Source organism: Pinus tabuliformis, chromosome 3_1 (assembly GCF_031772625.1).
Source record: "Pinus tabuliformis cultivar Carrire ecotype Pingquan chromosome 3_1, CPIR1, whole genome shotgun sequence".
NCBI lineage: Eukaryota > Viridiplantae > Streptophyta > Pinopsida > Pinales > Pinaceae > Pinus > Pinus tabuliformis.
In genome coordinates this window covers 503,997,146-504,009,045 of record NC_142301.1, presented here as the reverse complement: position 1 = coordinate 504,009,045, position 11,900 = coordinate 503,997,146, and the positions used below count along the sequence as shown (strand labels likewise).

The following is an 11,900-nucleotide window of genomic DNA, read 5'->3' as shown; positions in this document are numbered from 1 at the left end:
TGATATGATAATGACAATTCAGTACGAAGCTTATGTAGTGTGATTTTTTTAATGAGAAGATCTTAAACATTTCCAACTTACTTCAAACAAAATGTGCAATCATTCAAATGGAATTTTTTTTTTAAGTGTAGAAAATAGCGCTTAATTTAGCATTCGGAATCAAAGCGACCTGGACAGAAAGTAATGTAAGCCTTCTGGGCTTTGAACTGCAATGTAACTTTAAAAATGTATATACAATAAATAAAACATACTGGACATGTAAGTCTGAATAATACAAAGGCTTTATTTGCATCATGATATAATACAAAGTAAGAAATTTACCCAACTGTTTAATCTAATAATAATACAAAGAAAGCACTTTACCCAACTCTTTAACGTAATAATAGCAAAGAGTGGAATGCTTTATTGACCAGCAAGACCTTGAGATTTTTATAACCAATGCCCATCAACAGAGCCTTTCCTAAAAAACGCAAAGCCAGCTCTGTCACCTTATTAGTTAGTATAAACTGACATTCTTCCAAGCTTGTGTGCGCAGAAACAATAAAGAACTTCACCTTAGTTTAAAGAAAGTGCCATGAAGAAAACGTCCCCAGCAAAATGAAATGGCTCCTTCGACCATTCAGTGCTCCGTAGAAAAATCAAATGACTCCTTCGACCATTAGGTCCTCCAATTGGGCATCTAACTACAAGCGGCTTCAATAGCAAGGTCCTTTCTAACTCCTGGGCATGGATCTCCACCAAAAAGCTTCTCAGAAATACTTAACGAGCATTTTTGTAACCCCATGCATTTCTGCATAACAATTAATTAGTTAGTCAGCTAAATCGTTCTAACATGCGCAAATTCAAACAATGAAGCTAAATCCAGCTATACTGACTGCAACTGAAGAGCACTTGGTAAATAATGTTAATATTTATTGACAGATGGACCAAGAAGAAACAATCAATGCAAAGTCCAGGGTGAAACAAAAATGATGAATTGCAGCATGTTTTCCAATTGCAAATTACAAGTTGTCCCCATGGATCCATACAAAAACTATACATAGATATATAAAAAAAAACGATCCAAGGAGATATAATCCATCATTATGGGAATTGAAGAAGTCAACTGAATCGTATGAAACCACCCTCAATAACATACACAATCCAAGCAACAACAAACGTAGGGCACATGATTCTATCTTAACCACTGCTGAAATTCTTAATTCCTAAAGATGATTTTCAAATATGCGGAATAGATATAAAAAAATCAGCAATCAAAACAATCCTTTTTTAAATGTTTCATCGCTTACAGCACCAATATCATGTGACCAAGAGTTCAAAATTGGGGAAAGTGGGGTTCCCGTGGTTAGGAGAAACTAATTCCTACAATTTATGCTTGAAAACATTAAGAATAGCCATTATTGGGTTCGCTGTTAAAACATTATGAGCCATAAGTGCCTGCACAGTCTGGTAATGATTGTTATCATTTTAATTCTTTATACCACTATATACTTTAAAAGAACAAATATCCAACACCTGCAATGGCTGGTATTCCCTACTACAGTGGATTTCTCCAGTAGAAGGAAATGAGTCTTACTAGAAGGAAATGAGTCTTACACCTACTAGCATAACCCTCATGCACTGGACTGCTAGGTGTAAGCAAGGGAGTTCACAATTTCATGCCCAATTTGATCTTAACTACACAGGATAGTCAATCTTTGCAAATTTTTAAACTAGTGTGACCTTTATTGTCGCAGAATGCTAATTTTTCCTACCTACAGAACTGTATTTTGTGAAAAAACTAAATGATAAATATTTTCCAGGGTAACTGCTAGCTCGTCCTTTTTGCCCTCAAAACTACAACAAGGGCAAGTGCATTTATTCCAAAACTTGGACACCAATTTATGGCTAAATACTTCCAACATTGTATATAATTTTCCAGGAGAAATGCAGGTTTTGATGGTTGGGAGGTTGTGCATGGACAAAAGCAATCAGTGCTAAACACAAAATTAGTGGTAACAACCTTGAAACACTTGGTCAAAATGTTCTGGTAACCCTATGAAAATATTTCATCAAAGGATATGTCACAACAGAGAGATGAAATTCTTCAATGAGATGGAGCTCGCCAAAATATAACTTGAAACCCATCTCTTGCACGGGGCGAACTTGATATAAATCAAATAAGTGACCAGAAATTTGCAATTACCACTCGCTATCTATAAAGACCAGAACCACTGTATTGTAGGAAGTTCTAGTAAATATGCCGAGGGAAGATTGTAACTGTTATCACAGAAGTAAAAGAAATCTAAAAGGATATGTCATATAGTATGCATTTTCTTGTACGATTCCTGAAGGAGTTGTGAGCTGCATAGGGTTTCAGAATATGCTCTCTCTCTCTCTCTCATTCTTTTGTGTTTGCACATGCATGCATGCGTCATGCATCACTGGATTGGCACATGCATGCATATGTGTGAGTGGGGATTGGGACACGCAAAAGTAATGTTTATCTACACACAAGCACACAAGTTTAGGAAAACTTTGCCAGTTTTTGGAAAATACTAACCTTCTTTATAATTGCAACTGAATTTGCAGAATGGCAGTTTCCTTGTTGGAAACTTCCACATTCTCCCTGTGGAGTTCCAAAACTTGCAAACTTAATGGCCGAAATTTGTTGTCCTTTGGAACATTGAAGATGAACCCTTGGTATGTGTAATTTATGTACTTGGTCAGTACTCTCAAGACGCCAAAAGTTGATAGATTGAGAATGTGATTCAGATACATGAGCACACACACTATCTATAGATCTTCTAACGAGTGAAACTCCAGAAGGATTTCCTCCGATTTCCTCAAACAACACCAACACATTTCCCGTAGGTTGCAGCCACGATCGAGGAACATGGTACCTAAAACCATGAAAGATTTTGATGTTCAAATAATCTCAAATTCCTCCCACCAGATTTAACCATTATTAAGAGCTCATAGAATCCACCCTTAATGTGACAAATTTGGAAGAGTGCAGTTCATTATTTATAAAATACAACATCGATTAAAAAATTCTTGCAACAAATTACAGATCACTCACCAGCGCTGAGAAGATTGGCCACAGTTTGTCGCACATTTGTGAGGTCGGTAAGTTCCTTCATAAGAACATCCATCTGAGCAGACACCTTCCGCAATATATGAAGGCCAGTACCGTCCAATGCTCTGCCCATTTACCCAAGCTTGGCCTTTTCCCATGGTGCTTAAATCCAATCCTAATGGATCTTCGCCAGCTGGTGCATCAAACATGGCCTGTACAACAGATAAATTTAGACTCTGTACAAATAAACGTCGGGGAAATCTTTATCTTACTCAATTTTTTCCATCCATGTATAACCAGAAATATGTTGCTGATACGAAATCTAGTGACCAGTACCTTATACCATGTTAGAGGCTGTCTTTGAGGAATCGCTACATCTTTCATCCAATCAGTAGTGTTATCTCCACTGGTGTGGAGATTCATTGATTCACCTTTCAATCCAACCTGCATGCATAAAGTATAAAGAAACAAATTGCATGTATTAGGCATGATGAAACCAAAGATGAGATTATTCTCCGGAGAATTTATGATAGATATTTAGATTCAGTACATTAATTATTTACTCTTTTAGAGTTCTAAGGCCCAGTAAGTCATCCCAAGGCCATTGAAATATTTTTCATTTGTTTAGATTTCAAGAAAGTAGGACCCAGTTGCTGCAGAATCTCAATGAGAGAACAAGAAAGCACCTTTCCCTTGTTCATTATCTTAAAAAGTAGTAACAGGCAATCAGATATTGCTGTAACATTGGTCAGTTACCTACTAATGTAAAATTATTATGACCCTAAATATTACAGCATAATTTCACCTTTGACTACTGATCTTTGTTGTTTGTATAGTTCTCCTTGAATGTCATTTCAAAATGTGTAAACACAGAAAACAAACTGGGATTTGTAGGATAAGCAGAGACATAAGTTTGGCAATGAAAAATCAGTACTAGAAAGAAAAACTGACAAAGGGAATAGCATGACGTTGTATAAGAACAGATTCTCCTTAAAATAAGCTTTTTCTCAGTGTTCCAAGCAATTATTCATTTTGTCTTGATTCATGATATGTATATCCATGTATTTCTACAATAACCATATGCTTGACTTTCAGTTCACAAAAATAACATCTAAAATATAAGAAAATAAGAGCGAAGGAAAGCTTCAAGTTAAAATGGCTCTAACCTGATATGACCACCTTTGTGAGGACAAGTTTTCCATCTCAAAATGGGGCCCAATATTCTTTACCACAAACAACGAAATTCTGAGTAACTTGAGAGAAGTGTAACAGTAATAAGTAATTATACACCATCCATTTGTCGGTTGCTATATTAAACAACCAACAGTAAAACCTAATTATCAAACAGTTCAAGTTTAAGTTGTAGCTCATAGACACACGTGTCTGTCACTAGTTTGAAATCTACCCAACAAAAAATTGAAGGCATGGAACATGAGCAGCGGCTTAAAAGGTTTTGAAGCCAACCTGTAGACCAACCGTCATATTCAACAGAGAAATTTTGTTTGTTCCAACATTTAACTTAACACCAGATGAAAACCTCACTTTCGGGTTCTCCCTCCTTCCATACTCACTCCCTGAAAGCATCCAAGAAAACTTTAAACCCAATTTGCAGAACTCTGGAAGAAGTATAGGTCCAAATTCTCTATACTCTTGATTTATTCTAGGAAAAAGCATCACTATCATAAGCTAAAATTTCCAGTTATTTGATGGTATGAACCTCGGCACAGCAACATGTTGAAAAGTGTATAATTATAGCTAAAGTTTAATGCTAAATGAGCAAATACCTGCAAGATCACCATTTATGAAGACATGTAACGCATCGCCTGCTGACTGTACAGTAAGGACTGGGAGAGCACCATTCTTTATAAAGGGTTCATCTTCATCAACTTCCACACTGCTCAAGACGGGATTTAATTAATGTCTAGGAATGCATGAAGCCATGAATGCATGCCTATGAATTAAAACTTCACAATTAAATCAAAGCCTAGTGAACTGAGCATCATCAGATACCTTTCCTATCAATTTTATAGGCATCATGTTGAAAACTACAACATCAATACAGTTGAAACGAGGATTAAAAAACATTTGTTTTTGACAAACTATAAAGCAGGATAGTTGCTTGGGAAGACAACAACAAATTTATGAATCCTATGATTCATATTAGTACTCCTCTTCTCCCAATTATAAGGTCTGAATATTTTTTTAATTGGGGTTTCACACACAACGCATGGGCCAATGCAACTATAAATGAGCAGGAGAAAATTCAACATAGGAAAGGAGAAAGATGCAAAAATTCAGATACAGATATCAATCTTAACAAAGAAGCAAGCAGCCCATGAATAATCAAAAGTAGCAATCTTAACATACAATTTGAAAGTTAAAATTAAAAAAGATACAAAATTCAAATCTAAGCATGCTCTTTCACAATGACATTCCAGTAAATTTTCAATTCTGACCACACTAACTGCCATCAGTCAAGGAAAAACTTCGATGAAAAAAGAAGATAAGGAAACTATGGTGTCTCACCTTGTTATGTACCACAAGTAATCAGTATTATCTCTTGTAATGTTTATCTGCTCTAGCAAACCCACTGCAGTGATGGAATTCTCTTCAAAAGAGGCAATATTTTCATCAAGAGATTCCCAACCAAACCCTCCAACAGGTTCCATTTTCATTTTTGATGTTTGTACGTCAACCTATGACAACGAGAGAATCATCTTTTAATTAGATTCTATAGTAATATGTGCATTTAAATTTGGTAAAAGAGGCCAAACACCCTTCATAATGGAAGGTAGAAAAGCAATGCAGTGAACTAGAAAACTTAATGTTATAAACCAACAGAAAATGCTGAGTTAGAAAACAGAACAATTTCCAGAGAAATTTATCCCAACGATACCCAATCTATTAATAATTTAATATAATATCGAGCATGTGACATGCTACAATATACATGCAAGCCAGGCATCAGAAAAAATATAACAGAAACAGAATGATTATTTTCTGTTTTATTATCAACTGCTATCTGAGAAATCAGATACGCATTCTTTTGTCTACTATCAGCTAGACCAGTGGGGAACTTAATTAATTGTTTGGTGCACATAATCAGTTATTATAACCTTGAAACAGCTTGCAACAAAAGGGATCAACATCCAGATACTCCAGGTTTGTGCATCAACTTTAACAAGTTGCATGAGACGTAATGCTTTAAGATAGAAAAAGAAAAGATAGAATCACAACTCTAATAACTCAAGCTTATCACCTTTGCAGTATTGAAAACCACATTTCTGCAATCAGGGAGAATGCTAACAGACCACGGAGCTATTTTATAGTGCTGACCATTAAAGATGACTCTCCCAACATTATTTGAATCAAAATTTACAAGAAATGTAGCGGCACAATTTCCAGCTCCTGCATAATATGCATAAGCCTGAATAGACAACACGTAAGTCAGTTCTGTCTTGCATAGCATCCTTTAAGAAAGTAGGAGAAACTTCTCTATGTCTAAACCAATATATGTATAGTGCAGTCAAAGAAAACAAGTCTTACTTGCTGGAAGTGCCCAAGGGACGTAACAACAGGATCACCACTAAGTAAAGCAGTCTCACAGAGCTTTATGGCTTTGTGTAATTCCTTAAGATGACCCCATTTTGGCTGTCTAATCAGCCCTGCCAAAGACAAAGAGTCGAAAGCAATAGGTTGTGTTCCAAAGGTCAGAATCCATTTCACTATTCAGAAGGCTGGATATTGAAAGGAAAAGGCAAGCATTAAGTAAGACTTGAAGAAATTCACATCGTAGCAAATTCAAGCTTTCTGTTGTTTTTTAATCTTCTGACAATGTTTTTTCTATTGCAGTTGCTTTATATTGAGCCCGAGAACAGAAAAGGCATTACAGCAGAATTCAATTCCCTTGCCAAATAAATAGATAACCTTATAGATTGCCCAAGGATGACATTCAAGTCCTGATAAAACTTCTCTCAATTCTGCACTACTTTGATACAAATTCAAGTGAAGATTGTTAGAAAATATCACATCCAAGATATAACGTACCATATTCATCTATGGGTGCATCATAGTCATAGGAGGTTGCAATGAAAGGCCCACCCGCTGTGTGGCCAAAATTTGTTCCTCCATGGTACTGAAACAAATCCGAATCATACATAATTTAGTAAAAACTTCCATATATGAAGGTCACTTGCTAGGGCGGTCCAATTGTTAATGTGAAAATCCTACCATGTAGTAGTTTACAAAAGATCCACGCTTCACTAAAAAGCGAGCAACTGCAAAGGCCAGATCTTCCACCGGTCTACGAGGAGTTGCACCTCCAAATTCAGTATACCTAGAAAATCAGAGACAATGTTTCAGATACTATAAGTTCAAATTTCATTTACAACTGATTATAAACATTGCTGCATATCTGCATTTTTCAATTTGTTGCAATAAAGACTTTACTGCAGAGCCTAGAATCTTCATCATATCAGTTTATTGAAGGACACAATTCCTAATTAATTTGAATGTGGTGTAATGGAAGCTGTTATTCCACCAGCTGAAAGAAAGTTCAAAATAATCTCAGTACCAGCCACTCCAGGCTTCTGTCCACATTGTTGGCTTGTAAGGCTTGTTAGGTACAAAGTTGTCACAATAGAAACCATTGCAAGTGTTTATCTGTTACAAATATTAAACAAGAAATAAGGTAAAACAGTGGAAGCTCCGATATCACTACATGGATTATTACAAGAAAAAGAAAAACAGAATGCAGGACCCTAAAAACCCCACAATCTATTACATGGCAACTATCCCCGAATACATGTGATCAGGTCTTCTCCGAATAGTTAAAACTTAATAGAACAGAGATTGCAGCACCAAAAATCAGTCAAAGACCTCTTTAGACAGAGTGAATATGCAAAGCTAACTATCGATTTAACTGGTGCAACATTTTCTTATAATTTGACAAGTTCATCCAGAGACAGGAGTCTCCAAGTGCCCAGATGAAGGTATTATGATATAAGTGGGTATTGATAACAGAGCTTACCACAGGGTCTGGTGCATCATCTTGTTTGCACATAACCCAAGGTACACCCGTATCCATTCCCACAGCCATCTGAGCAGCCCAATTCATATATTGCACTCCAGCAGACCCATACACCATTTCTTCAGGTTTATACTCATTTTCTACCTGTAAGAACACTTTGTCATTAGTCATTATATTAGGAAATCAAACCATGAGTATAAACAAAGTTCAAACTATCCATGCGGATCACTCTTTTCTGCAAATATAATGAATCAAGCAATTAACTACAATCAAAATTTAAGACATTTTACCATGAGGGATCAAAGCATACCTGGGCCATAATAATTGGTCCACCTTGCGATTCAAACAGCCCTTCACTTTTCATCATGTCGACAACCTTTTTTGTGAAACCTTCCATTGCATTCTGTAAAATACCCAAACGGGTAATCATAAAATGTAACAAGAATGATATGATTTGAAAGCATGTGCCTCACTGACTTTCACAGTTTAGAGAACATTGCAATGACCATAAGAATTCAAAGGAAATAAATGGGTATTCAGAGGTCAACCTTGAAAGGCTCATTATCTGTTCTGAAACTGATGCCAGGAACATATTTCAACCAAACTGGAAAGCCTCTGCGGATATATCAAAAGATTCGTGTCCAATGTTATAAAGACCTGGTAGATTTGATTAGAGAGGACCTTGCAGAAAATCAGTCAAAAGGAAATATACCCGAAATTCCATTCTGCGCAAACGTAAGGGCCAACGCGAAGATGAACATAAAGTCCTGCCTCCTGGGCAAGCTTCACAAACTTCACAAGATCTAATCTTCCATCAAAATTGTACTGCAGTAGCAAGTTGCAACAACGCAAGCAAGAGGTATAATTAGCAAACAGCTAAAGATATATCAAAGGGGTTTATACCTTCAGAATCTGCAACATACTTCTAATCACATCCCACAGAGTCACAGACATTTCTATCAACTTTAACCCATAAATAAAGTGGCATGTCATCAATCTACCACTACAAAATTTATCTTGATTAGACTGTGAAAAGTAGCTTTTAAAATATTATATACATCTCAGATGCATCATCGATAAGAAGTGTAGACGAACAGCTAAAGACCTGCACAAGACAGTTATGCTTTGATATATCCAAATGTCCAAATACAAAAGTAAGAAATGCAATGTCATGCTGCTTGCATTTACAGCGTCAGGCCACATTTCAGCTTATACAGTGCTCATATACGAACGTGTTTCCTGACAGGTTGAATGAGACACAAATTTTATAGCAACTGTTGAGAAACTTAAGTCTAGCAAGTCACCATTATGACCGTGAAAACATTGGATAAACATCGGAAACTTGACTGCTACATTCAGCCTTAGCCTTCAAAAAAATACGATGTGAACATGAACATGAAAATAGGAGTTGCAATCCAACTATTTTATCACAGGTATATAAATTTAAGTTTGAGAACAATTTCTGACCCTTACCTGAGAAGGTGAACTCTTTAGATAACAATTTTCTACAAACATATGATGAACATTGTAAGATGCAATGAAAAAGGAGAATGCTCTTAGACCATTGTCGGAAACTCTTCTCCTACCGGCCAGAAACAAACTGAAATGTGACTACTATTCGACTGTTAAAAATATCCCAGTAATAGTCTGCCAGGACATCATTACTGGAATCTGCTATACCATAACAGTCCGTCGAAAGTGGACCACTACATACTACCTTAAACATTTCAAGAATGCTCAGGTTCGTCAGGAGAGCCGATAAATTGCAAGGCAATGGCTCAATGTGATTACCATTCCACTGCTATAATAAGAAAAAATCTCAGTAATGGCCTGCCAACACGTCATTACTGAAATCCGCCTTACCATAACAGTCCATGGAAAGTAGGTCCCCAGATTCTACCTCAACATTTCAGAAATGCCCAACTGGGTCACGAGAGGTCTTACATTGCAAAGCAATGTCTCAATATGATTACCATTTCACTGCCATTGCCGACAATTTATCTCAGTAATAGCCCCGCGGCACATTATTACTGAAATATGCCTTACCATAACAGTCCATGGAAAGCGGGTCACAAAAGAAAGACAGACTGGGTCACAAGAGACCTGTCAATCGAGGCCTTACATTGCAAGGAGATGGCTCAATGTGATTATCATTTCACTCTTATGCTGAGGAAATACCTTGGTAATAACCTCCCAACACATTATTACTGCAATGCACCTTCTCGTTATAGTCCATGGAAAGTGGATCACTAGATACTATCTTAACATATCAAGAATGCCCAACTGTATCAAAAGAGGCCTTACATTGCCAGGCGATGGCTCGTGCATGTTCCAGAACACATAAGTCTGTATGACGTCCAGCCCTCCATCCTTAGCCTTCTTGATGAGATCCGGCCACATCTGCAATACCCGGTAAACAGAGACAGTTAAGTACTGAGACTACAACCGAAAACAACTATTTATATGCCAATTAAGAACGAGCACAAGCCCAAGAGTTCAATCAGCATAACAGGGCATGCCAAGGAAACCCAAAACGGATTCCCACAACAGAGGCTTTCCATGAAGGGCAAAGTAGCAGTTTCCAGATACAGTTATGTTCAGCTAAGGAACCAATCTACATTCTATCAGGTCCACTCATATTATTCTTAGGCATCAGTACTGCAATAGATCAGTTAGATGAGCTATTAGCCTAAGAAATCACAGATAACATTTATGAATGTCAGAATTTGAGAAAACAAATGTACATAGCATAAGAATAAAAAGCTGGAATCAAAAGACCATAGATGTATATACCTCAGCGGTACTCCTTGGGTAGTGAATGGATCCGGAAATGAGAATTCTGCGTTGCCCGTTAATCACCAGAGCCTTATGGTCGTATGTGACGCCGCATTCCACCACACCCACAGCTAACATCGCGCTCAAAACCAGAAATGCAAACCATCCAGAGCCCCCCATTGCTTCAGTTCACGTTGCACAGAAATGAAGCCCAATGTGAAGCTCAGCTATGTACTGGCTGCACCCGACCTCTGGCAATGAAGGGAATGGAGGGAAATTTAAACCTGAATTCGGAGAGAGCTCTAATTAAAAAATGCGTCCAGTCTCAGTTCGGCTGCATAGCTGACACACATTTTGGGTGTGTACGGGCTGGCAAGAACCTCGAGCTGTGCACATGCAGAATGACAGACCCCTCTCGTTTCAAACTCAGCTTCTGGACTTTCGAGCGAGTCTTGTGAAAGACCCTGGTTCGCGGGTTCCCTGATTTGTAGGTCTCTGTCGACTCTGTGGAGGGGTGAGGTGTCCGGGTTGGAAGTTGGAACGTGGTGACTTTTACCGTCCCGTTTTAGCGGATTTTCAGTTTTTATTGGTCTCTTTTACCCATCTCCTGCCAAAGAACACTTTGGGATAAACTATCGGTGGTGTGTCTTGTATTGTGAACTTGCGAAAAGTAGTTGAGGCAGAATTCATTGCCAGAGTATCATCGATGTATGCAGCCATGTCCTGGCATTGTGCCTGTTGTAATGTATAGCGGGCTAATTGGATGGGCACGGTTGAATTGCGTTGTCAATGGTTAACCCTAAGTTGTTACAGAATCTCAGGCCTGGATCTACCCATCTACTTTGAGCAGAGAAGACAGTATTTATGAAATAAACTCATCTTTAGGGACATCGCCATCTTAATTTCAATTATTATTTGATGTAGTCTCTTTTTTCTACTGAAAAACAAATTACTTCTTTACTGGACGAGTCAATATTGTTTATTATTGTCCCATACATTATTTTTAATCCAGTAAATGTTAAAATATTATTTTATTTC

The 11,900-nt window shown here is 37.4% G+C and overlaps 1 protein-coding gene across 1 annotated transcript; it reads right to left on the bottom strand.

Moving 5' to 3' along the window:
- Positions 1-257: 257 nt before the first annotated feature.
- Positions 258-11,548, bottom strand: LOC149188017 (beta-galactosidase 3-like). The gene is made up of 19 exons (XM_089411538.1): positions 10,881-11,548; positions 10,392-10,487; positions 8,800-8,912; positions 8,636-8,702; positions 8,398-8,490; positions 8,088-8,231; positions 7,632-7,720; positions 7,289-7,394; positions 7,106-7,193; positions 6,605-6,723; positions 6,318-6,485; positions 5,585-5,754; positions 4,843-4,952; positions 4,523-4,632; positions 4,225-4,281; positions 3,395-3,502; positions 3,062-3,270; positions 2,543-2,882; positions 258-790 (listed from the first exon to the last, which is right to left on the bottom strand). Exons 1-19 carry the CDS (start codon positions 11,040-11,042, stop codon positions 680-682), a joined length of 2,460 nt encoding a protein of 819 aa, XP_089267664.1. The 5' UTR covers positions 11,043-11,548; the 3' UTR covers positions 258-679.
- Between the last annotated feature and the right edge of the window lie 352 nt (positions 11,549-11,900).

What these genes read in the sequence shown, in the direction of transcription:
- LOC149188017 (XM_089411538.1), bottom strand. Translation starts at nt 11,042, where the DNA reads ATGGGGGGCTCTGGATGGTTTGCATTTCTGGTTTTGAGCGCGATGTTA. An exon ending in GACCAATTATTATGGCCCAG is followed by an intron (nt 8,232 to 8,397) that starts GTATGCTTTGAT and finishes GTGTTCTTACAG; the next exon opens with GTAGAAAATGAGTATAAACC. An exon ending in TGCACCCATAGATGAATATG is followed by an intron (nt 6,724 to 7,105) that starts GTACGTTATATC and finishes TGTCTTTGGCAG; the next exon opens with GGCTGATTAGACAGCCAAAA.